The 25,669-nt window shown below is 55.7% G+C and overlaps 3 protein-coding genes across 3 annotated transcripts; all 3 read right to left on the bottom strand.

Annotated features, from left to right (window-relative positions):
• Nucleotides 1-1,693: 1,693 nt before the first annotated feature.
• On the bottom strand, nucleotides 1,694-8,300 carry UPK1A (uroplakin 1A). The gene is made up of 7 exons (XM_004690564.2): nucleotides 7,598-8,300; nucleotides 6,175-6,375; nucleotides 4,607-4,681; nucleotides 4,397-4,504; nucleotides 3,244-3,423; nucleotides 2,312-2,395; nucleotides 1,694-2,235 (listed from the first exon to the last, which is right to left on the bottom strand). Exons 1-7 carry the CDS (start codon nucleotides 7,676-7,678, stop codon nucleotides 2,191-2,193), a joined length of 774 nt encoding a protein of 257 aa, XP_004690621.1. The 5' UTR covers nucleotides 7,679-8,300; the 3' UTR covers nucleotides 1,694-2,190.
• A 4,521-nt stretch (nucleotides 8,301-12,821) lies between these two features.
• Nucleotides 12,822-19,863, bottom strand: LOC101634500 (cytochrome c oxidase subunit 6B1). The gene is made up of 4 exons (XM_004690565.2): nucleotides 19,762-19,863; nucleotides 18,184-18,300; nucleotides 16,842-16,942; nucleotides 12,822-13,002 (listed from the first exon to the last, which is right to left on the bottom strand). The coding sequence occupies exons 2-4, from the start codon at nucleotides 18,287-18,289 to the stop codon at nucleotides 12,949-12,951; spliced, it is 261 nt and encodes an 86-aa protein (XP_004690622.1). The 5' UTR covers nucleotides 18,290-18,300; nucleotides 19,762-19,863; the 3' UTR covers nucleotides 12,822-12,948.
• Nucleotides 19,864-21,491: 1,628 nt separating this feature from the next.
• Nucleotides 21,492-23,725, bottom strand: ETV2 (ets variant 2). The gene is made up of 6 exons (XM_004690270.2): nucleotides 23,656-23,725; nucleotides 23,483-23,560; nucleotides 23,216-23,275; nucleotides 22,483-22,941; nucleotides 21,908-22,020; nucleotides 21,492-21,692 (listed from the first exon to the last, which is right to left on the bottom strand). The coding sequence occupies exons 1-6, from the start codon at nucleotides 23,723-23,725 to the stop codon at nucleotides 21,492-21,494; spliced, it is 981 nt and encodes a 326-aa protein (XP_004690327.1).
• Nucleotides 23,726-25,669: the final 1,944 nt, after the last annotated feature.

The following is a 25,669-nucleotide window of genomic DNA, read 5'->3' as shown; positions in this document are numbered from 1 at the left end:
GAGGGGAGCAGTGGGGAGACAGGAGAGGTCTGCTGGGCCCTGTCTGCTGGGTCAGCTCCCTGGCCGGGGATAGAGCTCATGCTGCAGGGGCTGCGGACAGCTTCATAGCGCTGTACTTTGCCACCACCAGGGAAGACACAAGGAGCCACAGTTTAAAAGGGGGAGGGGTGCCCTTCTGTAGTGCTCTCTAGGGGGATTCATGCCTTTGTGGAATTTTATCCATCGTGACTCCATCACTTCTAAGGTCTGGTTGGTTTAACCTGTAAGGACTGGTGATCTTTGGGATGACCCCCAACTGGTCGTGTCCAGTGTCCCCACCTCTGGGTTCCATGTTTCGTGCCCATAGCTGGGATCTTCCATAGCTGGTTTAGTGACTGGTTAAATGTTTCTACCCCCCACCCCCTCTGCTTTCTGGCCTGGTGACGCTTCCAGCCTACATTTTCTACTCTAAGCTTCCCTCAGTTATAGGAACACACTGACTTTATGCATATCAATCACTGCTAAGTATCTGCATCCATTAAAGAGCCCCCTCTACTCCCACCTCACAATAAAGCGGCTGTCCAGCCAGCTTGAACATCTCTCAGGAAAACGTGAAACATTCTGAAGTATGTCTTTGCTTTTCTAAGCGCAAATATGTGAGTCACTTTGGCAAATCTGGCTTCTGTGTATCAAGGATGCTGGAACTCCAAACGTTTGAACTGGCGTTCACATGAGATACCTGCAATCCCAGCAGGCAGTTTCTTTGGGCATTTGATTTGGGTAACACATAATGGAAACAATTTCTGATTTACAGTATAAAGGTCAGCTGGCTCCTGAGTTCTTCGAACATGCTGCGGCCTAGGCCGCGAGGCAGGGACTGGCCGGACCCCCATTTTGTAGGCAGGCCCGTTGACACTCAGAGAGTAGGCAGGGGCTGGCTCTCTCAGAAAATGGGGGTCACAGCCGAGGTTACTGTGAACTGACTCTGAGGACATTTCTGCATTTAAAAGTAGATAAGAAAGGAATCCCCTTTTCCTTGACACATTTACAAGTTGGTCAAAAGCGTGCTGGGGAGGCAGAAAAACCAGTTAGGCTGGTTGGCCTGGAGCATTTGTGTGGTAAAATGTGGTGGGTAAAACATCTAGGTGGTGTTTTAAAAATTCTGGTGTAAAAAGTATAGCTGTATGTTTAGAATTTTAGCAGTCCCTTTTGCTTCTTTTTTGTTTGTGTTTGAGAAGTAACAGATGATTTTCATAAGCCATATATTCAAAGCTATACATAGTGTGAAAAACCCTCCTGGTCATAGATCTCCATTCCCATTCCTGTCCTCAAAGGTGTGCATCATAGGGAAGGTATGGGTTAAAGTCTCAGCACTATCAAGCAATAGTCAGCTACTGAGGCCTGAGTTCGATTCCTGGCCAGGGAGTGACCCACAGGGTGCAGCAGACTTCTCCTGTCTCCCTGCTGCTCCCTTCAGCAGTGTTTCAGTGGATCTGCCTGTTCTGTTCCCTGTCTCTGGTGAACCCTCTCATCTCCCACCTCTCCCCTCACAGCCCCCCAATACCTCTGCTCTATATCACAGTTCTTCTATGCAAAAATATTTTTTTTTAAAGAAATCTCTTAAACAGACTGATCTCCTCCCCATGTTTCTAACCTAACAACAGGCTAGGATGATCTACAGCACATCGGTACTCTGTGGTACCTAGCAGCAGTTAAAAAAGAAAAGGTAAATTCACAAAAACTGACATGAGAAACGGTCCATACTAAGAAAGCAAGTTGCAAAGCCATTCTTTAAAGCACAATTCTATTAAAAGCGTGTGTGCTTACACAGCTACATGCGGACCGTGATGATAGCAATTTTGCAAAGTCAAAAAGGACATTTATCACGCGTGAATAACAATAACAGTTGTCAAGGGGGTTGGGACAGACTGAGGGAGAGCTCGCTGGGAAGTGGACCTTGGGACGGAAGTTTTGTTAATGCCAAAGGCAGGCCAGGAACCCACCAATGCAAAGGGTCTGGGCAAAGGTGCCCGGGGGTTTCAGGGCGCCCCAAGTCCCAAAAGAGCTCAGAAACATGGTCAAAGAGACTTGGGTTGGACTGAGGCAAGGGTGAGAGAGCCACGATGGGGAGAGGTGAGGCCCCCCAAGGGCTCTCGGCAAGCGAGCAGGTGGCGAGGGGGCTGAGCTGTGCCTTTGGTCTTTTCTTGTTCCTCACAGTCTGGTGTAGAAATACATGGCCAGCAGCATCACGGGGAGCTAGATGAGGAGACAGTCATGGGAGGGGCGGCCCAGCCCCCCACATCCCACCCAGCCGGCAGGCTCCCACTCTCACCGTCCACATCAGGATGGCAAACCCAAACCACGAGATGCCCCACGTGTAGCTGTCGATGGCATGGCTGATGTGCTCGAAGCAGCCCTGGACGGAGGGGACGGGGCAGCTCAAGCCGGTGACCTGTGACTTCCGTCCCAGAGCCTGGGTTTCCTCGCCTGCCCGCAGGGTCCACGGCACCCCTGCCTCCCAGGCATGCCCGGCCGTGGGACTGCCCTGGGGTGGCCAGGAAGGTCTGAGGGGGGCTTTGTCTAGAGCTGCGGCCTCCATGTTCCCAGGGCCTGAAGAACACCTTTAGGGTCAGCCGCTCAGCTAGAGACAGGCCGAGGGGGCCAGGACCCTCAGGGGAGCCCCTCATGGAGGCGCCTGCCCCGACTTGGAAGCAGCAGGAACAAAAGCTCCGGGCTGTGTCTTGGGGTTGTTACTGACCAGGAAGCCTCTGAACCTCAGTTTTCCAGCCTGTGAAGTGGCCACCTGCACAGCCTGCTCCCCAAAGCAGGGTGGGGGTTCCATGAGAGGGCACCGGCAAGCACCGGGGCTGCCCTCTCTGGCGGTGGGGTGCTCGCCTGCCCCTTGCAGCGGCTGAAGCACCTGGTGCACCTTCGCTGCACCCTGAAATCAAATCCCAGCTCCTCGCTCGCTAGCACGTGACTTCTCAGCCTCCCCAGCTAGGAAATGGGGTCACTACCATCTCGTCCGCACAAGGCTGCGGTGACCACAAGCAAGCAAGACCACGGTGGGAGCCGGGCCGGGGGAGGCTGGCCGCGGGCCCGCTGCCCGGCCGCGTTATCATCGCGGCTCTCGCTTCCCGACAGCCGGAGACGGACAGGTGTGGGGATCTGGCTCAGACAGAGGCGGGAAGACAGCAGCGGGGAGGCAGCAGAGGCAGAGGGCCGGGCAGTGGCGGCAGTCCAGCAGCTGCGGCCGGGACACACCTTGGTGAACAGGTAGTCCAGGTGGCCCAGGCGGCAGCCTTCTTCACTGAGGGGGATGAAGTTGCCTGTCCGGCGACAGCACAGAGGGGGCCAAGGGAACACCCCCTCCGGGGTGGCCGCCCGGAAGGCCGATGTGAAGTTGACCCAGTCCAGGGGGCCCGAGGTGCCGCAGCACTGTTGCTGGGGAGAAAGGCGGGGTCAGGCGGCCTGTGGCTGGGGGGCCGGGGGGGGGGGGGACAGCCAGAACCCCCGCTGCCGGGAGCCCGTGACCGCCTGTGTATGAGCAGGATTCTGTCCCAGCACTGTGAGGCCAGGCGTCGGGATCCAGTCCACTTGTGATTTGTCTTGGGGGTTCTGTTGAGTCAGTGGTCAATGAAACCTGGGATAAGGGACCCCAGACTCTGGCTCCGCTGGCCCCTGTGGGTTCCAGTGCTGCCCCCAAATGGTGAGAACACAGGCTGTGCCTTCGGGGGTCCTGCATGTGCCCCCGTTGGGCCTCACGGAGAATGTGGCTTCTGGAACCTGGCGGCCTGGGTTGGACTCCTCCTGGCTCGGTGACCTGGTGCGAGTCACTAAGCTTTTGCCTTGGTTTCTCATTGCTAAGGGGCTCATTGTCACCACAGGCAGCAGCGTTTTCACGGAGGCAGTGTGTGCTGGTTGAGGGCGGGGGCTCTGGGCCCAGAGCAGCCTTGAACCCCAGCTCTTGCCAACCACATGGTGCCGGGCAAGCGACACTGCGTGTTCGCGCATCTGCAAGATGGCAACAACCACGCCCGACCCTCTTAAGAACCTCCCCAGGGCCTCCCTGGTGGCTCAAGGCCTTAAAGCGCAGCACTATTATGAAGCTGTCAGCAGCCCTGCAACAGGAGTTCGATCCCCGGCCAGGGAGCTGACCCACGTGGCGCAGCAGACCTCTCCTGTCTCCCCGCTGCTCCCCTCAGTAGATCTGCCCATTCTGCTCCCCACTCTGTCTCTGGTGAACCCTCTCATCCCCACACCTCTGGCCCGCACCCCAGTTTTTGTGTGCACAAAGAAATAAATCTTTCAAAATTAACAAAATAATCTCAAGAGTGGCTATCGCCTGCCAGCAGCGTAATGGGAACCCCCATTAAGGCAGAAGCCCGGCTCCCCGCCTCTTGGCCCACCCAGGCACCTCCATCATGATGCGGTCCCATAGGCGGGTCAGCTCCCGGCCCTGGGCTGAGTCTGCGCCGTAGAAGGTCAGCATCTGCTGCGTGATCAGCGCTGGGCTGGACACCATCTGGGCAGGGCCAGGAAAAACAGGGGGGTTGGTGGGGAGAAGGGGCCCCCCTCCGCCGGCCTAGACACCCCACGCTGCTCAGCCGCGCCCTGCCCGGCTCACGTAGTCCCGGTGGGTGTAGGCCGTGATGCAGGAGGCGCACTCAAAGATGTAGACGACGAGCATGAGCACCAGGTACTGGGGAGAGGGGACGGGACAGCCGTGAGCGCAGGCCTGTGACGTCACGCCCCCTCCCGCGGCGGCGCCATGGGCAGAATGTAACTTGCTTTCCGCGCGTGTCCAGGTGCGATAGCGCCTCCCTGCCGATGTAGCTGGAGCCTTCCCCTCCCTGCCCTGCCCCCCACCTCCTCCCACTCACCCCAACCCCACTCAGCTCCAGACACACTAGACTCCTGACCCCGCTGCTTCTGAGACGTGTTCTCACTGGCCCCTGCATCCCGAAAGCTTTGCCTATAGATTCTCACACAGCTCACACCCTCGCTCCCCCAGGTCGCCCCCTGGCTCCCCAGCTCCAGATCTTCCTGCTGGGGTCCCTGTCACAGCATCCTCCCCTGCTGGGGGCGAAGGCTTGGATGATATGCTCCCTCTGTAGCCCCAGAGGCTAGCACAGGTCTTTGCACCATCCATGGTTGCTGAATGAAAAGTAGCAGCTCTCGGGGGGACCGAGACACACAGCTGTGGAGGAAGCAGCAGACCCCACTCTCCTGGCTGTGTGCCCCCTGGAAACTCAGCCTCCTTATCTGGTAGCTGGGTAGTGAAGCACTAACTTCAGAAGGCTTCTGGAAGGATCAGGGGAGTCCTTGAAACCACTGAGCCCGGGGTCAGGCTTCTGAGGATAAGTGGATCGTGGTGGCTATTGTTGAGATGAAGGAAGCTCTCAACTGCTCAGGTTTAAATCCTGGTTCTGGCCCTCCCTGGTGGTGCAAGGGTTAAGTCTCAGCCCTATCAAGCTACCTCCAGCCACTGCAACAGGAGTTAGGAGTTCCCCAGCCAGGGAGCTGACCCACATGGCACAACAGACCTCTTCTGTTTCCCTGCTGCTCCCCTCAGCAGCGTGTTTCAGTCAGCCTGTTCTACTTCCCACTCTGTCTCTGGTGAATCCTCTCACCCCCCACACCTATGGTCTGCACCCCAGTTCTTGTGTGCATAATAAAATATTTAAATAAACCCTGGCTCTGTTATTCACTTGCTGTGTGACCTTGGGCAAGTGGCTTCACTTCTCTGAGCTTTGGTTTCAGCTTGCCAGTTGGGATCACTGTGCTGATGATGCAGACAGATCATGATGGGTGGTAAAAAGCGATGAGCTAATCTCTGTCATTCGCCCATTGAGTGTCTGAGCGGTCATCAAATGCGCTCTTACCCTGGTTTGTTATCCCTGGGGCTCATGAGTGCAGACTGGAGACCCACTATGAGGTTCAACGCCCAGTCCTGCTGCCCAGGACCCTTCCTCTCGTATAGAGCTTCCTTCCCTTGCACCCCAGTTTTCTTTAAAGTGGGGGTGACAACCAAGCCTAGGGTTTGGGGCTGTAGGAAGACCAAATGGAACGACGGCCTGAAAGCACTTGTTGGGGGCCATGCTGAACACCCACTGTGGCTGTGAGGGGCTCTCGTGTCTGTGATGATCTGTGTGCCCACCCGTCCCCAGGCCCCTGGAGACCCCCCGGGCTCACCGTAAGGATCATGGAGCGGCGGCGGCAGAGCGTGGCTCCCACACCGAAGCTGGCCACCACGAAGAAGGAGAAGCCACAGAAGATCGCGATCCAGGCTCCGGCGAAGACGTCGTCTTTGCCTGAGACGCCCATCAGCGGGTACACGTGGTACTGGTCGGCTGTGACCCACACGGTCTCGGCGAACAGGGCCAGGCCTGACAGCTGGACGGGGCAGCCAGGTGGGAAGTCTGCTCAGGGCGGCAGCCCTGGCTGCGTGCGTCTCAGCGAGCAAGCGCCTTCCCTCCCTGCTCAGAGCGCCCGCTGCTGTCTTGGTCAAGCGGGCCCAGAATCCGAGTGGCAGAGAGGTTGCCAGCCGTGAGCAGCAGTATGGCTGGGCAGCTCCCTGCCGCCCACTCCACCCTTGCAGACTAGCACAGAGGAGCACTGGTCAGCCCACCCGCCCTAAATAGGGTTGCTATATCCTGAGCAGGGACTCTGGGCAGTCTCAAATCCTAATATCTCAAATATAACACCTGTTGGCCCAGCCAGTCCACTTGCAGATACCCCTGGCCCTGCACAACCCATGAGGCTATTCCCTGTGGCCCTGGGTGAGGACCAGGAATCCACGCGGAGGAGTCCTATGCAGCTGTGAGCAGGGAGGGAGGACTCGTGTGCAGCGGCCTATGGACCAGGCTTGCAGCAGGATGGGGGATGAGCGACATTTGGGGCAAGAAAGGGGGGGAATTGGTCTATGTGACCCGATTTTCTGGCATTTGCTTCAAGAAATACTGGAGAAATGAAAAGTCTGGTGAAGCAGAGGGGTGGGGTGGGGAATGGGGCAGAGGAAGACTTCTCAGTGGTTACTGCTGCAGCAACAGAACTGACGACCCTTTCTGTGTGACAGGCATCCCGTCTTTCAGCATTGTCACCCCCACTAGAGTGGCCTCGTGTGCCATCGCTCCCTTCTAGAATATCCCTTCTCTAATTCCTCTGAATCTCTCAGCAGACCCATTCTGCCCCCACTTATAGATGAGAAAACCGACTCCCAGGGCTCTTCACTGGCCGCCCCTCCCACCATCAGACAGTGGCCAGTGGGGATTTGGACCTGGCTCGTGTGGTGACACAGACAGAAGCCAACACCGCCAGGGTTCCTGCCAATGGGGCTCCGGGTGCTGCAGCTACGTCCCTCGTGACGATGACAGCCAGCATTTCCCAAGTCCTTTTTCTAAGCTGAGAGCCACACCGGGTGAATCCCACAAGGACCCCACAACGAGGACACAATCTATAGCTGACAGATGGGGAAATGGAGGCACAGAGGAGTCCTCGTTCTGGTCACCAGCGGGCAGAGGCACAGTGGGACTCCACCCAGGCCACTCTGACTTGCACTCTGGGTGTTCCTGAGGCCTGGGCCCCCTCCTGGCTCCCAACACTGGGGGTGTCTCACCAGAATGATGATGTTGCCCACGACCAGCAGCCCCACCACAGCCGGAGACCCCTTCTCTGCCTCTGCCGCCGCGGAAGCCATGGTGCTGCCTGGGACACGGGTGGGATGGGGCCAGGCAGGGCGGGAGAGGCGGGGCCCCCAGCCCGGCCAGCTGCACCCCTGCACACCCACCTCCCACCCCCAGCTGTGGGCACTCTATAGAAGAGGACACAGAGGCAGGTGGGGTGCGCAGTGACTGGCCCTCTGAGCCTCAGACCACCCACGCCTCCTGCCACACCCAGGTCCCCGGAGCCCCCTCCTCACCTTCTTTGCCAGGAGCCTCTGTGGCCAGCCCGTCCGGCAGAGGCTCCCTATATATGCCAGGCCCCTCCTTGGGCCAGTCTCTGAGGAGCGGCCGGTGTCTGGAAGAGGGCACACTCCTCCCCACCCCCCAAGTTTGTGATTTACAGACTGGAAATTCCAGATTGTGCTGATGTCTGGCCACCCGGGCAGGGCGATGTGGGGCCGCTGACTCCTGGGCTGGCTGGAGGTGGTGGGGCTGGGGGTGGCCAGGGAGGGTGACTACACCACCGACATCTTTCTCCTCAGGTCACAACAGCCTGACGCAGAAGCTGAGGTGTCTGTGATCACGCGAACCCGCTTGGCATGGCTGCCTGCCAGAGGGAGGGCTCTCCTGGAGAGAGATGCACATTCACTGACATCCAGGAATTTATATTCTAACCAGGGGAACTTGAGTTTTAAGAATTGTATTTGCTCGGCCCTCCCTGGTGGCACAGCGGGTCAAAGCGCAGGACCACAAAGCTGGCCGCAGCTACTGCAGCAGTTCAATCCCCGGCCAGGGAGTGACCCCCAGGGCGCAGCAGACCTCTCCTGTCTCCCCGCTGCTCCCCTCAGCAGTGTGTTTCAGTAGATCTGCCTGTTCTGCTCCCCACTCTGTCTCTGGTGAATCCTCTCACCCCTGCACCTCTGGCCTGTACCCCAGTTCTGTATGTATAAGTGAATAATTCTTTAAAAAAAAAAAACTATTAAAAAAATTGTATGTGCTCAAGAGGCGGCCAAAACAAGATGTAAAATTAGGGTAACAATGAGCTTAGAGCGGCTCTAGCCGGCCTCCCCTTGCCCTCCTCATTCCTGGCCTGGCTGCTCTCTGAAGTGCTGTTCTCTTTCCTGGCCCTGGTCACGTGCTGTTCCCACAGCCCACACAGCCTGCCCCCCACGACACCTGGAAATCCCTTCCAGAAGTAGGGAGCTTCACGCCCTCTGGAAGCTGGAGCTGAGGCCAAGGCCAGGTGAGTACCTGAAGGACACAGTCCTTGTCCTGCTCTCAGTTCCCGGAGGGCATTCAACAAGCGCAGGGACACGGGAGGCCTGCTGTGCTGAGGGCGGCTAAGCAGCACCCTTGGCTAGAGCTCCTCAAGCGCCCACTGAGGTCGGGGAGCAGCCAGGCAATGAGACGACACGTGGCAGCCAGCTGCCCCCCAAAACCTGTCTGCCACCCATTTCTGGACAAGTACTTTAAAAAGTACAGAAGGGTGGGGGTCCTTGTCTTTCTCTCTGCTATCTCCACATCCTGCACCCCATCTCACTTCCATGCCTCAGAAAGGTCTAGAAATAGCACCTGGGCATTTGCTTGGAAGCTACAGGGTGCCATCTGGTGGCAGTCTAGCGAAATGTCCTGGGCATAGCATTCATGGCTTCTTCCTGGAGCTGTGGTTTTTTAAGATTTATTTTTTATTCACTTATGCACATAAGGACTGGGGTGTAGGCCAGAGGTGCAGGGGGTGAAAGGATTCACCAGAGACAGAGCGGGAAGCAGAACAGGCAGACTGGCTGAAACACACTGCTGAGGGAGAAGAAGGGAGACAGGCGAGGTCTGCTGCCTGTGTGGGTCACTCCCTGGCCAGGGATCAAACTCATGCTGCAGTGGCTGCAGATAGCTTGGTAGCATTGAGACCACCAGGGAGGCCTCACCCTGGCGTTCTGGAGAAGCTTCCACGAATCAACAAATTATTTCGACTTTTATCTTCTGAGCAAAAGTTTCCTGAAATAATCAAGCTATGTTGATCAAGACAGTAAAATAGGAATGTGGACAGTGGTTATGCAGGTGAGGATGGCTCCAGGCCCCTGAGGGGAAGAGAAAGCCAGGGAGGTGCAGAGCTGGGCCCTGGATGCCAAGGTACTGAAAAAAAAAAAAATCCTGCTCTGGGGGCTGCTGTCCCTTGTACAGCATTGCACAGCCCTGCCGATCGAAGCCATGTCCACTCTCCTCTTGCCATCGAGCTTCCTGACCCCAGGGGAAGTCACGTGGCCTTCCTGTCCCCTGCCCTTCTGGCTCTGGTCAATCTTCAACTCAATCATCAAGATGCAAAAGGAGTGTAAGATCTGGCTGGGCTTCCCTTTCCTCCCAGAACCCACTGTGGTGTATCTGCCAGCGGGCGAGTCACCCATGGGACCTTGTGCACACTCCAGGTGTGTGGTTGAGAGGCAGGTGGCCCACCCTGCAGCTTCCAAGGGGATGCCCTTGGCCTTCAGGCCTAGCATGACGCCTTTCAGTCACCAGGCAGGACAGTCTCCGGCTGGACAGACTTGGGCTCCCTCTGTTCTCGGCTCCTCTTTGTCTGGGATGGGAGAAGGGGTGAAGGAATTGACTGGGAACTGTGGGAAATGACCTCCTTGAGGCAGGAAGTTGAGACAGTGTGGGCTTCAGGCCATCTGTAGCGTGGCAGACAGAAGGTTGCAACTGCCTTGGGGATGTTGAGTACATGGGTTCCCACCCCGAGCTTTTCCTGTCCTGAACACTCTGCCCTTTGTCTGCTCTGGACTGGGGCCATCCTACAGGATCCAGAGGTCCGCCGTTGGGCCCCTGCAGCAGCTCTGTTCCCTCAGCAGGCCTGGCCCCTGCTGCCCGCACACCTAGCCAGCCTTGAACTCAGGCAGTGGAACGTGGCTACTCCTGACTTGAAATCCCAGACCTGCTTTTTGCTGTGTGGCCTTGGATGAGTTACTTAACCACTCTGCGCCTTGGTTTATTCACATGCACAATGAAGATGTGAATTCCTACGCCAGAGAGCTCTGGGGAGGAGTAAATGATATTGCGGCCTCCCCTTAAGACCCAAGCCTCAGCTGTCCCAAGACCCATGGAGGCACGTTGCTCTTTTATGGGGCCAGGTCTAGGGGAAACGATCACGTGGCCAGGAGAGAGCGCAAGCTGGCTCCTGTCTACTGAACTGTCATGGGCCAAGCCTTCTGGATGTCTTACTGACTTACCGTGGCTCCCCCCTTAGTCATCCAAGATCCCTGGGGACACCTGAACTATGGCCAGAACCCCAAACACACTGTGCTTCTTCCCTAGGGTCAAGTCTAATTTGTGTAAGAGGCAAAGTAAGCTATTAACCACAATAACTAAAAATAAAATAGAGCAGTTATGACAGTGCATTGTCGTTAAGTTATGTGAATATGGGTTTTCTCTCAAAATACCTAATGGCGCCTATGATTTTCAGAATGCAGCTGAGCACAGGCGAGTGGAAACAGGAAGATAAAGCACATTAGGGGGCTACTGTAGCTGGTCGGAGTAAGGGGTGACTATTACCTCCACGCCTGGGTTTTCAGGTCAACAGCCTGACTGGTCGTTAGTTATGACTAGCTAATCTGGACTAATTACAGCTAGCTAGGCATGGCTAGTTAACCGTGACTAGTTATGTCCAGCTAATCATTAAATACAACTAGTTAGCCACGACTGTATAACTAGTTAGTTGTGACTAGTCAGCCATGACTAGTTGGTCACAATTAGTTGAGCAAGTTAACCAGTCCCGCTTAACTAGTTGTGCTGAACTAGCTACAACTATTTGTGCAGCTCTAGCTGCAACTAATTAATGACTAGTTAACTAGTGCTGAGCCAGTAATGATTAATGCTGAGCTAATCAGCTGCAATTAACCGGCCATGCTTAACTACTCAACTGACCCAGCTTAACTAGTTTTGCCAAACTAGCTGCGTGTTAAGTAGGCCTCACTAATCTGCAGCCGAGGACGGTCCAAGCGTGGCAAGGAGGCGCCAGCTGGTGTCTGAAGAGGCAGCCGCGGGCAGCCGCAGCAGGGGCAGACCTTGAGCCTGGAGCCAGCCTCGGCCCTGTCAACTTCCCTTTGCTCAGTTCTCCACACTGAAGCAGCCGGTGTGCAGGAATTACACGAGCAAGCGGGAGCTCAGGCGGGGTCGCAGTAGAACACCCGAAGGAAACGCACGCAGTGTAGCAGTGTCAGCACAAACCAGCGTGGGCTGACGTGCGCCGCGTGAGGTCGAGACCGCACCCGAAACCGCTGCTGGTGTCTGAGCAGAACTGCGACCCGGCAGCCTGGCAGACTTTCCCTGGAAATCTTTCCTTTCACTCGAAACCTTCGTCGTTTTGATTCTCTGTGCGTCCTCCGAATGCCATTAGCTTCGACGGGGGAGCGTTTACAGCCTGCCTGCTCACGAGCCGCCGCGAAGACCCCTCCCGAGCGCCACTTCCCTCCACACAGATCCTCTCTGCCTACCGGAGCGTGCGCCAGCGGAGGGTGCTGGCTGGGCTGAGGAGCACCCTCCAGAAGGTGCTCGGCTGGTCGGTGGCTTGGGAGCTCCCTGCTGACAGGCTGGGTGGGCGGAAGTTCTTCGTCTGGGGCATCACAAAAGTTCTTCATTCCGCCTGTTTAAATGACGTCTAGTCGCTGTCGAGACGGACAGAAAGAGCAGCCGCAGAGCCGAGGGGAAATGTATCTCGTGCAGAAGACTGTCGACTCAGTACTAGGAACTCGGGGCTGTTTCTCAGGTATGCTAACGGTCGTGGGACCAAGCCTGCATCTCCAAGAGATACATGTACTAACTTCTGGACAAATTATGATCTCCAGGGCCTTCCAGGGCTATGTTTCAGCACTACGAAGCTATCACCAGCTGATTCGTGTGTCCCCAGCAGGAGGTGACCCACAGGGTGCAGCAGACCTCTCCTGTCTCCCCGCTGCTCCTCTCAGCTCTCCGCCTGTTCTGCTCCCCACTCTGTCTCTGGTGAATCCTCTTACCCCGCATCTCTGGCACACACCCCAGTTCTTGGATGCATAAATAAATAAAATAAATCTTTAAAAACAAAACCCAAACTGTCCAGAATCACTCCAACAACCCCTCCCCGCCCCCGGAGGTACCAGTCCCAGCCCGGCTTGTGCAATCACCTAGGTCCTTTACACAGACACCGTCTTAACCCTTCTCCGAGTATTTATTAGTTAAGCCATGGTTTAGGATCCCAGGGTGGGGATCGCCACGTGCCCAGGTCCCCCTTCACCACCCTGGGAAAAGGACAGAGGGGCGGGGGGCGGGGGGAGCCAGTTCAGATCTTGCCGGGAAACGTGCCTTCTGCCCGGCGGTCGTCCCAGGTCGACACCTGCGGAAAGAGAGCTGCTGTGAGCCCCTCCCTGCCGAGCCTGAGGCCGCCTCTGGGTCCCCGCTCTGCTCACGAGCTCACTTCGCTGTCGGGCAGCAAGTAAGCCCAGTACCTGCACTGCTCCAGGAATCGGGGGGCCGGAGTGACCCAGAGGGAAGAGAGGCACTGTCCCAAATGTGCTGCCCTACTGAGGGGGAAGAGGTGGAGGAGGAATAAGAGACAGAAACCCCAGGCTCTGCAGGGTTGTCTCTGGAGAGATATGGGGCTGTGCAGAACTTCAAGGGTGCGCCTGTGGCTAGTTTTAGCATCAAAGTAAACACTCAGTGATGTCTGTCAGGACAAAAGAGACCTCCCTGGTGGCCTAGGGGTTAAGTCTCAGCACCATCACTGCGGCCTGAGTTAGATCCCCGGCCAGGGAGCTGACCCACAGGGCACAGCTGACCGCCCCTGTCTCTCCACCGCTCCCCTGAGCAGTGGATTCCAGTAGACCCGTCTGCTTTGCTCCCCACTGTCTCTGGCGAGTCCTCTCACACACCCTCCTACTTCTGGCGCCCAGTTCTTCTACTAGTCAATAAATACTTAGCAGGAAGTGGGCGGTGGGTAGAGGGTGGTGGTGGTGGTTAGGTTAGGGACAACAGAAGAGGGACATGAGGCAGCTGTGAAGAGGTGGATCTACGCATAAGCACATCCCCACAGAGTGTGGGCACTTGACGCATCTAAAGAACTCATCTCTTTCTGTGGAGATGTGGCCCAGCGGAGCTCTCTTCTGTCAGCCGCTATTCCTAACTCACTGCTGTTCTCTGGCCGAGGAGCAAGCCCGCCAGGAAGCCACTGTGCAGCCATGACTTAAGGCTACCGGGAAGACGCCCACAAACGGCAAACGGGGGTAGGGGTGGGTGGGTGGGGTGCATCCCTGAATTCCAATTACTCTAACTGGATATTCTTTGAGACGGTGTGTGCCCCGCCGTCAGGGGCACAAAGGAGCACCTCAGAGCGGAGGGCCCAGTTTGGATGCCTACCGAGACTCAAGAGTCCCTAGAAGAAAAACTCCACGGGGTGCGAGACCAGAGCTGAGCAGGGAGGCTGGAGCAGGCCTGAGGAGGCCTCCCCCGCCCCTTGGGCTTGCTCCCACCCCGCCTACTCTCTCGGGCTGACTTGGGTTGGCAGCAGGGTCCCTTTTCCCCCAATCCTTGCACCCTGCAGATGCCTGTGGCCATGGGTCCCTACGGACAGTCCCGGCCAAGCTGCTTCAGCCATGTAAACACAGGCTTTGCAATGGGCTGCGCCGTGGGCATGGCAGCGGGTGCTGCCGGGCACCTTTCCTTCTGAGAATTGGAATGCAGGGTCGGGCGCGGCTGGGCGGTGCCGGGAAAACCATGAGGCAGCGTGGCATCACCTTTGGCACCTTCATGGCCATTGGGATGGCACCCAGCATTCATCAGGGCAGGGCCTACTGCATCCAATGTCTCCCTAGCCCTAGCCCATATTCAATGAAACAAACCTGAATTTGAGTGTTAAAAAAGAAAAGAAAAACTCCATGGGGTGAAGGTTCTAGAACCCAGATTGTTTCCAGAAAAGGAGACCCAAGTGACTCACAAGGCCCTCCTGAGACTTTTTTTTTTATAAGATTTCACAAGATCTTTTCTCAATTGGAAAATAAAAACTGGCGGGGAAAAATGCTTTTGATGCGCGTGCTGGGAAAGCGCGGGGCTCTTGTCTCCCGCCCTCCCGAGCACACACGATGGGGCGCGAGACTGAACTTTTTTTTTAAACAGGGGACGCCTGGAAGGTGCCACACTAAAGATCAGCCAGGCCAGGAGGATGAGGAACATTCTGGTGGCTCTTCTCTGTATTTTACCCTGTGAAGCTGTTATATTGCTTATAGGAAAAAAAAAAAAAAAAAAAAAAAAGCAAAACCTTTTGGGCCGAGGAAGCCAGTAGCCGAGGGAGCAACAGCACCTGATGCCTGCACAGGGCAGCTCGGCGGCGTGGAGACTGGAGGGGCAGCGCTGGGGCAGGAAGCAGGCACCCCGCACCCTGGCTACAGCACTCACCCCCATCCCGGGCCGAGGCGGGAGGGGGATGCTGAGGGAGCGCAACACTATGTGAGCCAAGATCACCGGTGTGTGTGTGGGGGGGGGGCCCCGACAGGCAGGCACGCAGCACGCAAAGTCACCAGGACTGCGGCCGGAGGCGGGGGGCAGTCAAGGAAGCAGAGGAAGAGCGCTCCTCAGGCTACTGTTCTTGAGGAACGAGCCCCAAAGCTGTACCTCAAGGAGGCTTAAAACCAGACTGTAAGCGACATTTTGAAGTAATGGGCAGGTCTGTAGGCACTGTCCTTAAAAACAAAACTAGAGGCCTCAAGACACACTGGGAAGTCAAAGAAGCCAGACAAGACCACACCACACGACTCATCCACTCACAGCAAGTGGACGGCTGAGGTTGACATGGGACCGAGGAGTGGGCCCACAGCAGTAACTTCCTGGGAGGGCGCTGGGGAGCACCAGAAGGCTCTGCCTCATACTTTACTCTGCCCATCACGTTTGTTTTAAAAGAGCATTGTTACTTTCTAAAGGTACCTGATTTTACTTGAGACACATGGCTTTATTCGGTCTGACAGCTCTGAAATGATCACGATCGCCATGTGCATTTCTGCATAAATGTTTCTTGCAGTCAATGGGGTCTTTCACTTGATGAAGTCGCAACTTTTTTTAATGGTTCTTTTATTTATGCATACAAAAGCTGGGGTGTAGTGTGGAGGGCAGGGGAAGTGGGAGGATTCACCAGAGACAGAGTGGGGAGCAGAACAGGCAGATCGACTGAAATGCACTGCTGAGGGGAGCAGCGGGGAGACAGGAGAGGTCTGCTGCGCCCTGTGGGTCACTCCTTGGCTGAGGATTGAGCTCAGGCTGCAGTAACAGTTGATAGCTTGAGAATCCTGAGACGGTAACCTCTACGCCACCACGGTGGCCCGGAAACAACAATATTAAGCATAAATTCTTCACCAAAAAAAGGCTATAGCACAGCATAACAGATGGGGGTAACAGATCAGACTGCAAGGACTGCCTCGTGTGTATTTTGGGGGACACACACTGCAGTAGGGACAAGATACAGCTGGGATTTGCTTCTGAATAAGTCAGCAAAGGAAATAAGTAAAAGAAAGGGGAACTTCCCTGGTGGTGCAGGGGTTAAAGCCTCAGCGCTGTCAACAGCCACTATGACCTGAGTTGGATCCCCCATCAGGCACAGGCATGTGTGACCCCCAGGGCGCAGCAGACCTCTCCTGTCGCCCCGCTGCTCCCCTCAGCAGTATATCTCAGTATCTGCCTGTTCTGCTCCCCACTCTGTCTCTCACGAGTCCTTTCATCCCCACACCTCTGGCCTACACCCCAGTCCTTGCATGCATAAATAAGTAAGTCTTTTAAAAAAATAAAGAGAAGAAAAGGAGAGAAGGAAATGTGGAAAACCTAGTAACTATTTAATCTGGTTAATGGTGTAACTGAGGGCCCCCGGTTATTCTACTTTGTGCGTATCTGAAGATGTATACAGGAATACAGGACAGGGCTCTCAGACGGCGCGCACAGGGCCAGGCCCCCAGAACTGGGTACCGCAGAGGGCGCGAGCGAGATGGCTCTGGCAAGGGAGATCCCTGGTGGCCTGGTCTGAGAGCCCTGTCTGGTTCAGAGTGTCGGGCAAAGACGGGAGGGAGGGAGTTCGGAGCCCCAAGTGGCGGACGCCGAGCCCTCCCTTGCTTCTCGCCGACAGGCTCCCCCCACGTCGCCTCATGCTCCTCTCTAAGACACCCCAGGCCAGCACCCAGGGCAGGAGGAGGCACATACCCAGGACAGGGGGCAGAGGGACTTGTACACTCGCCGGTACCACTCGCAGACGGAGACATCCCCGCCTTTCGCCGTCATCGCCTTCTCGCAGCGGTGGAAGTCTGTGGAGGGGGGTTCAGAGCCAGCTCAGACCAAGCGCTGGAACACATTTCTAATGAAACTCAAACTCGCCGGTGTTATGCACGCACACAAAACAAGTTTCATGAGGAATGCACACCAAGCACACTCGAAAGAGCTACTACGTTCACCTCACTGAACTCAATTTGTAAACCGTAGTGGACTGTTTTTCAACTTGAAAGTTCTGGGATCAGGAAAGATGGGGCAACACAAGGGGCATGTGTGGGGGTGACGGAGGCCAGAGCCAGGGCAGGGAAGGGGAGATGGCCTAAAGAGGTACACAGAGCGAGGGGGAGACGCAATGTGCTCTTAACTTGCTATTTTTGGGTAGCAGTAACTTATTCCTAACAAAAACCACCCCAAAACATATTTTTATAGTTGAGTACATTCCCACTAGCTGCATATATTATAAAGTGTTTAGTCATTACATATTCACAATGCATTGTTTCTAGTTTCTTCTTATTTTTCCAAAATTTATTAAGCTGTAACTGACATCTAGCACCGTGCGAGTAAAGTGTACAGTGTAACTTGACTTGTGGTGAAATGCTCACACAATACGTTTAATTAACATCTGTCATCTCATGTAATTAACAAGAAGAAACTGGCTTCTCCCCCATGAGGACCCTTGGAACAACTTCCGCACATCACACAGCAGAGCTGGCAGCACCTGACACCCCAGGACTTATTTCTCCTATCGCTAGGACCACGTTCATCCAGTCTCCCCACCCCAACCTGGCTTTTTAAAAAAATCTACAATTAAAAAAGCTACTCCAGACATGCCACTCCTGGACACATGTAAGTGGAAATAAATTACATGTGCAAGAATATTTAGTTGTGAGAGTGCCAAACTAGAAACCACAGAAGTGTCTAAGAAGACATGGTGGAAACTGCACAGCAGGGCAGAGGAGCCGAGCACATGCCGCTGTGAGGCCGAATCTAGAGATGTTCTTTTAGCTGCACATTACGTCTTATGTATGCTGTGCACGTTGTAACACCCACCACACTCACACACTTGCACACAAGTCTTTAAAAAAAAAAATCCATGGCAAGAGTCAAAGTCTATGACCTTGGCGCAGATCTTGAGCACACTAGTGGTGACGAGCAAGGATGTCCAGAATGGAGACTGGGATGCGCAGGTGACCTCCCCGAGGAGGCAAAGGTGACCACCCTGAAGCATGTGATCAGGGGAAGCTCTGCACCCCCAGCGCCCCCACGCCCTGCTTACCCAGGTAGTTCTGCCAACAGTTCCGGGTCTGGTTCTGGTTGGGGAAGCGGCTGTCAAAAGGAGCAGTCTGGTAGTTCCTAATTTTGGTCTTGATATCTTCTGCCATGGTGCTGACTTCTGTGGGCAAAGAGTGTATGTTGGCAGGTGTTCTACAGAGCCTGCAGGGGGGCGTCAGCCTGCCCAGGGCCAGTGGAAGCCCAGACACAGAATGCCACGGGGTATGAACACCCCCACCCCCTCCAGAGGGGCGGGACAGGACAAACCCATACTTCTAGATGGGGCAACGCCTTAAACATCCTAAAATCAGATCTTTCCCCAAATAACACGAGCTAACAGTCACTGAGCACTTACTGCAGGGCAGGTGATGTTTTGCACACTCCTCTCCTACAGGCACTCTGAAAGGATGAAACTATTACTGTCACTGTTTCCCAAAGGACAGGGTGTCTAAGTGGCTTCCCAAGGTCACAGAGCATGCAAGTGTGGCACTGCCTTCCACTGCTGACAGAACCTCCACTGCAGAGATTCTTAATGTTTTCCGGGCCACAAACTCCTCAGGGGTCAAAGGAACCCTTTCCTGGAATATGTCTACATGCGTTTTAAAAAGGCACAGGATTCCAAAGAAAACTGGTTAACATGGAGCAGAGGAGTTATTAGCTACCACAGATTTTTAGTAATGTGCACTTCATGAGAGAAAATGCTATTTTCGGGCCTGTGCAACCATAATGTGATAAAGGATGACATGTGCCTTTACTCACTAAGTCACAGATACCGCTAACACCACTGAAGTATCCATTCCTGAGGAGTGAAAGCTACATCTCAATTAGAGGTGTCAATAAGATGTAATCCCTCCCCCCCCATTCCAGTGCTAGCACCCTAGATTTAGGCTGATTCTGGGGAAACCAAGGTTATAAAACCTCCAGTAGGGAGGTGAAAAACTTTTCACCCAGCAACCCGAGAAACAGCCTCTCTTCCAGGGAAGTCCACCAGCCGCGTTACACGCTAGCGCACAGGCCAGAACTAATTTCAATTCAAGCGGCCTAAGACAGTGATGGCGCTGATCTTAGCCTTTAGGGGTGGGGAGGTGTCAGTGTCAGGCAAGGTATAACACCAGCCGCTGGGACGGAGACGCGATGGGAACAGTAGCCTGGGGAGATGTCGTCCCGCTATTTGGGACCGAGGGTAGATCCGGGATGACACTGCGGCCCCGTGAACGTCCACGGGGGAGTGGGGGGCCCGGCCCCGGGAGCCAGGCTGAGGCCACGCCTGCGGCCGGGAGACTAAACGCACTGAGCCCAAACTGGGTCCAAACCCGGGACGCCGTGTGGCCTCGGGGGCTGATCTCGGAACCTCACTACCGACAACCACACGCCCGACCCCCAGGGCTGAAGCGCCCGCGGCGTCCCCGGGCTGAAGGAGGCGGGGTAATGGCCCGCGAAGACCACCGTGAGAACAGGGCGCGGGTCCCCGGGAGGCCGGCCTCCGCCGGCCGGCAACCCCACCTCGTTCTCGGGGGAGGTGGGGCCCTAGCCCACGGTCCCACAGGAGCCCGTCCGAGGGTCCTGAGCCCTCCACACTCACCCAACCACGGCCCTCGCAGCTCAATGTGACCCTCAGCAAAGACGCAGGCGTCGGACCGGAAGCGGAACCGAGGCTGGCCGGAAGCGGGGCGGGCGGGTGACAGAGTAGTCGTCCGGGTGGCTAGCGCGCCTGCGGAAGGCGGTCCCTGAAGCCTCGGGCCACGCCCACTCGCGCGAGCTCCAATTTCCTACTGGGCTGCAGGCCTGTTCATCATTTCCCCAGGCCCAATCCCGTGCTGGCGTGACACTTCTAATGGCTCGGAGCTGAGCCCTGGGAAATTTGCTGCGGGTGCTCATCACCCGCCGGTTTTTACTGGAAAAGGGAGTTCTGGGTCCTTGGACTGGCTGGATAGCGGGCCTGGGAGAACTATCCTAGCGGAAGTACTCCCATTCATGCAAGCATTATTTATTGAACGCTTACATGGGCCAGCTACGAGTTGGGGATGTATCTCTGAACGAAACACAGAAATCGGCATCCTCCTCCTCATTATTATAGGAGCAATTGTGGAGGTTTGAAAATGAACCAGTCTTTCTCCCAGTGCCATTTGTTACATTAGGAGGAATGCCCAGACTCCACCTCCCTGCTCGTGACTCTTACCCCACATCTCAGAAAGCAAATTAACTAAGACTTAAATGGCTAAAGATTCTAAAGATTCTGAATGCACAAGTCCGGTAACACGGAGAGGAGGGGTTATGAGTTAAAGCTTGGGTCTGTCAGAAATTGGTCTAGCTTGGTAAAGGGCAACTCTGTTCCGGTCACAGAAATTTCTCTGACATTTCTCTTTCTCAAAACGGGTCTGTCAGTTATCAGTGCTGCTTGGGAAAGAGCCAGAACCTTCCCCTGCCACAAGCGGTTCAAGCCACTGGCACTTCCAGCTGGGATGATTGCAGCAGCCCGCCCCTGGGTTATTGGCTTCCCTGCAGCTCTCTGCATTCCACCCAGTCAGCCAGAGGGACCCTGTGAATCTCTCAGCACTTTTCTTCCTTGGCCTGGAACCCTCCCTGGGGATCTGATCTGATTCTTGCAGTCTAAATTCAGAATCCTTCCAGTTGATGTACACAATTTCGTCCCCTTTATACAACCTCGTCTTGTACCCCTTTATATTTACAATTCCATTGTTCCAGCCACACTGGCCTCCTTGCAGTTCCTTAAACTTGCAGGCTGGCTCCCCGCAAGGGCCTTTGCACAAGCTGTCCTTTGGCCTGGAATGCGCTTCCTTAGCTGACTTCCTGCTTCACCTTCAGGTTTTTGCTCAAGTGTCATCTTCTCACTATGTCTCAGACGGAATATTTTCAACTACCAACTCATCAGTCTCTACCTCTCTTCCCTATTTGATATCTCCATAGCACTTACCTTCTTACATAATAGATTTTTAAAAATTATGTTTACTTCCTTTTATCCCCCTCAAAATAATTGATCATAAAAGAACAGTTTTTCTCATTCACTGTTGTACCTCCAGCACCTTAAACAATCCCTGGCACATAGGAGATGCTTGTAAATGAATCAGACCCAGTCTCTAACTTGCAATTTACCTACTGTGTTCCCCTTGAAGAACAGACTCAGACAAATTTGCTCCCTCTGCATACCCATCACCTCGAGCACAGTTAGGAACCTAAGTGTGTCTCCGGTACACCCAGCCAGGGGCAGGGTGGGGTGTGGTTGTGGGTGTGTTGGGTCAGTTTCAGTGGGAAGAATGAAGAGCACGGGAGACGAGGTTTGACAGGATATTTTTATTGAGTCGCTGCACCATGTCGGCCCCCAGTGCTGTCGGGGTGGGCCAGACCCGGCACGCGGCCCCCGAAGCGGTACGTGTACTTGCGCCCACCGCTCTTGCGCACGATGTCGCGGCGGTAGTAGTAGCGCAGGCCTCTGCTCAACTTTTCATAATTCATGCCGGGTTTTCTCTTGCGCTCGCCCCACAGGCGCGCCACCTGAGGCGGAGGCAGGGGCTTAGTCCTGTGGGCGGGGATTGGGGTGGTGGGCAGGCTGGGGCGGAGTTTGGGTGCAGCTAGACCTTCCTTCCCGTGGGACCCTTATCAGGTTGATGGGGGTGAGGCGGCGGGCAGGGGCCAAGGACTCGGCAAAGTGAACAGGCTGAACCAGAGGAGACTGGGACCGGACGTGGCGGTCTGGAAGGCTGTCCTACCTCTTTGGGGTCGCAGAGCTGGAACTCGCGGCTGTTACCGGTCCAGCGGATACAGCTGCTTCGCGCCCCGTCTTGGAGTAACTCCAGGAGAAATTGCCACAGTTGAATGGGACCTGCGGGGCGCAGGCAGGTGACTACCCAAGCTTCCCGCCCCAGACTAAGTCGCTTCGGAGTCCAGGTTCCCTCATCTCTGACTTCACCGGCCCAGGTCTCCCCAATTTGGGACCCAGGGGCTCGGAGATCAACCAATCCGGATGAATCCCCATATTGAGGACTCAGTTCGGGGGGGTGGCATCTCAGGGAATTAGGATTTTGGCTGCTTAATTTGGCGACCCACGCATCCAGATCCTCATCTCTTTCCTGTCTATAATCCAAGCGCGTGGCCCCTCACCCCTTGCCCCCTAGAAACGACCGGTGTCTAGTCCTCGGTCAAGACCCTGGAGAGCCGGCCACCGACCGCTCGCAGACCTCCCGGGAGCGCTTTGGCGTCAGCCCGGCCCCTGCCAGTTTCCAGACCCGGCTCTCTCCCGCGCCAGGTCCCGCCTCCCTAGATTCGGGTTCCTCGATGCTCTCACCTCGGTGGTTAGTTTTGGGGTAACCAGCCAACGTTGCGCTGCCTGCCTGCTCGCTGGTTTCTGAGGGGGTGGTGAGACCTGAACTCTGATGCTCCTGCCAGGTGGTGGTGGAATCCGCGTGCAGCCCCGACTCCCAGAGGGAGGCATAGTCCGAGCCCACAGGCTCACCCCACGAAAGCCGGTAGTCCCCGCGCGGCTCTCCCCCGTGGCCCTTGCCCCAGCAAGTGGCGCTGTCGGGGCCAAGGCAACAGTCCCAGCCGGGGGAGCTGGCCGCAGCCTGGACGCGCGAGCACGGGTGGGCCCCTCCCGCCGAGGCGGCACCCAGCGGGCCCGCGGGCCCTTCGGAGTCAGCGCACGGGGTGGGGCCCAGGGCCTGCGAGACGTGGCTCCCCGTAGCAGAACCGGTGCACGCCTGGTCTGTCCAGTCTCCTGACCACGGAAGAGCCTGAGGGGCGTACTCTGTAAGGAGGAACGGACACCGGACAGCGAGTGAGGGGAGCCCCAGGTGGCCCGGGCCTCTGGGGGTTCTGGGAGTCATCGCTCTCAGTGCTGGCGCCTGGGGACCTGGGCTCCCGGGTCTAGGTGATGTCACTTTGAGGACACAGGCACCTCTGTCCAGCCCCATTCCTGCTCAGAGATCGGGGAGTCAACTTCTACGCTACACGTGGAGGACCCTCTTCCCGCCAGCTCTTCCCTCCGGCTCTTCCCTCCCCTTCTCTGTAGACACACTCACCTGCCTCCCATGGAATTCCTGGGTGTGGTAATGTGGAGCCCCAGTCCAGCTGTGGGGACCCTGTGGGGACAAGAACGAAGCTGAGCTTAGGGAAGGATGCAAGCGATGACCACTTGTCTTTATTTGTCAGGGCCTGAGTTATTGCCCCTAACCCCCACAGGACCCCGTCTCTTTCAGCCCCAGAAGAATAGGCATCCCCCAACCCCCCTTAGACAGAGGTAGTCCACCCCTTTTTCACAACACCCAGGGGTCCCAGCCCACAGCCACCTTTCCAGTGTGTCTCCGCTGTCAGCGTGTCGCCTTGGAGCGCCAGTTCAGGGAAATAGAAGCCGAGGTCAGTTCCTTCTGCCGGCAACAAGGAAGTTAGGGCCAGCTGGAGTCAGCAGGGGACCCCGCCTGGGCACTCCCCCCCCCTCACATGCTCAGCTCTGGCAGCCTACCCAGCCCTGACAGCCTGTTCCCTGGGGGTACTTCTTGTGATGATGCTTCATCCCACCTCCACAAGTCCATGGGTGCTCGATGGGAATGTTCTAGTTAGACAGGAGGGAAGGGAATGAACTGGTGTCACTTAAGGACCCTCGAGCCTCAGCCCCAGCCCTTTTGTCCCTCAGATCAGGCAGTCCAGGTTCCCAGACGCCCGAGATCCATTCCCCATCCTGGCTCACCTCTGGCTGGTCTCTCTGTCCCTGGCTGGGGGTCTCAGCCCCATTTCATATCATGCAGCCCCCTCCCCTGGGGGCCTGGATGGGGGGGGAATTTTCCAAGACGTCAGAGCCGGGGTCACAACCTGGGTCGAGTTGCAGGGGACAGGGCGGGGCGAGCCCCCCTCCCTTCAGAGATTCCCACCCGCTTCCGGGTAATGGGGATTGTCCTAACACAGGGAGGATTTGGACCTGGACAGGAGCTTGGGGAACAGCAGCCTGCACGAAACCCGAAATCGAAACCCGAAATCGGGGTGCAGAGGGGTCCTTACTACAGGGTGATGGGAAGGGCTGAGTACTTGATGGGCAGGTTCTGTCTTGGGGATTTGATCCTGCGACATGGGGGGTAGTGGGGGAGGCAGGCTGGGGTCAGCTGGGCGGCACCAGGCTTATCTGCAACAGGAAGGGGGATTTCCGGCCAGACCCCAGGTCCTCCACGTCACAATCTACAGGGTGGCTGGAGCAGGGGGGGTGAGGCCAATGAGGGGGGATCCCAGACCAAGAAGAGTTTTGTCTTCTGAGGGGCATTCTGGGGCTGCTCCCCAGGGGTGTCAATCATGATAAAAATAACCTCAACAACATAAACAGTAACAGAAGCAACACTAGCTGTTCTTTATTGAGGATTCAGCTCATGCTGTGCCTTGGATTTTTCTTTAATCCTCTTAGGAGATAGGTATTAGTCTTATCCCATTGCATCAAAGGGGAAACTGAGGCAGGGTCCTAGCATTCCTCCCATTTCATCTGCAGAGCCCACGCCCTTCTGTTCTATAATAGTTTGGGACAAATTGAGAAATTTGAGTATAAACAACACGAGAGATCCAAATTCTTTTCTCATATGTGATCATGGTCTTATGAGATGAAAGATACATACCTCTATAAGGAAGTGAATATTGAGTTGCTTGAGGGTGAAGTGTTTATGTCTGTAACTCGCTTCCAGTGATTCAGCTAACGGAAAAATCCAACCGCGACTATATGTAACACATAACTACATGCACTATTTGGGACATAGACAAAAATATTTTTTTTCTGAAATTCCAGGTGTCCTGTGATATGTATTTCCTAAGTCAAGCCTCTGAAACCAGGTAGCTTGGCCTCACAGCTGGTGTTGTGCCCATCCCGCTAAATTCTACTAAGTAAATTTTTATTTAGTATACATCCAATTTCTGTGACATGACCACTTTCCAGTATTGACCCCGTTTGATCCTTAACCACTTGCCTTTCTGGGTGTGAGGGGGTGAGCTCTGCTCTCTTCTGTTACACAAGGAAACTGGACTTCAAGTATCACCCCTCACAGAGGGTGTGTGTGTGTGGGGGGGGGTGTCCTGGGATTTAGCCCAACACAGGAGGGAGCCTGCTGTACCCCCCACACCCCCTCTCCTGTGTCTGCCCTGGGTGGTGTCCCCACCTCTGAGTCTTGCACCTCGACTCTTGCTAAATCTCAGCGCTGCACAACTGTCTCTCTCCTGCCCATTTCCTTGGCTGGGTTTTCTCCACACCTCCCTTCCCACCGGTCTGCCTCAGACCCTTTCTTCTCACCTCTTTTCATCTTTCTGCGCCCCCTCCCCACCTCTCTGCCCCGTGGTAGACCCTTGCCCCTCCCCCCCCAAGTCTTAAAAGCACACATTAAAAAACTTCTCTTTTCGGGGTCATCCTCCTTTCTGTCTCCCTCCTGGTCCCCAGGCCTCTTTGGTTGCAGCGAGCAGAAAGGGGTCAGGAGTGGGGGGGCCACGTAGTGATGGGTTTTGGGGCTGGG

This window comes from Condylura cristata, unplaced genomic scaffold (genome assembly GCF_000260355.1).
Source record: "Condylura cristata isolate star-nosed mole 26May11 unplaced genomic scaffold, ConCri1.0 scaffold00028, whole genome shotgun sequence".
Taxonomy (NCBI): domain Eukaryota; kingdom Metazoa; phylum Chordata; class Mammalia; order Eulipotyphla; family Talpidae; genus Condylura; species Condylura cristata.
Note: the sequence above shows the minus strand (reverse complement) of the source record. Positions and strands in the feature narration are given on the sequence as shown.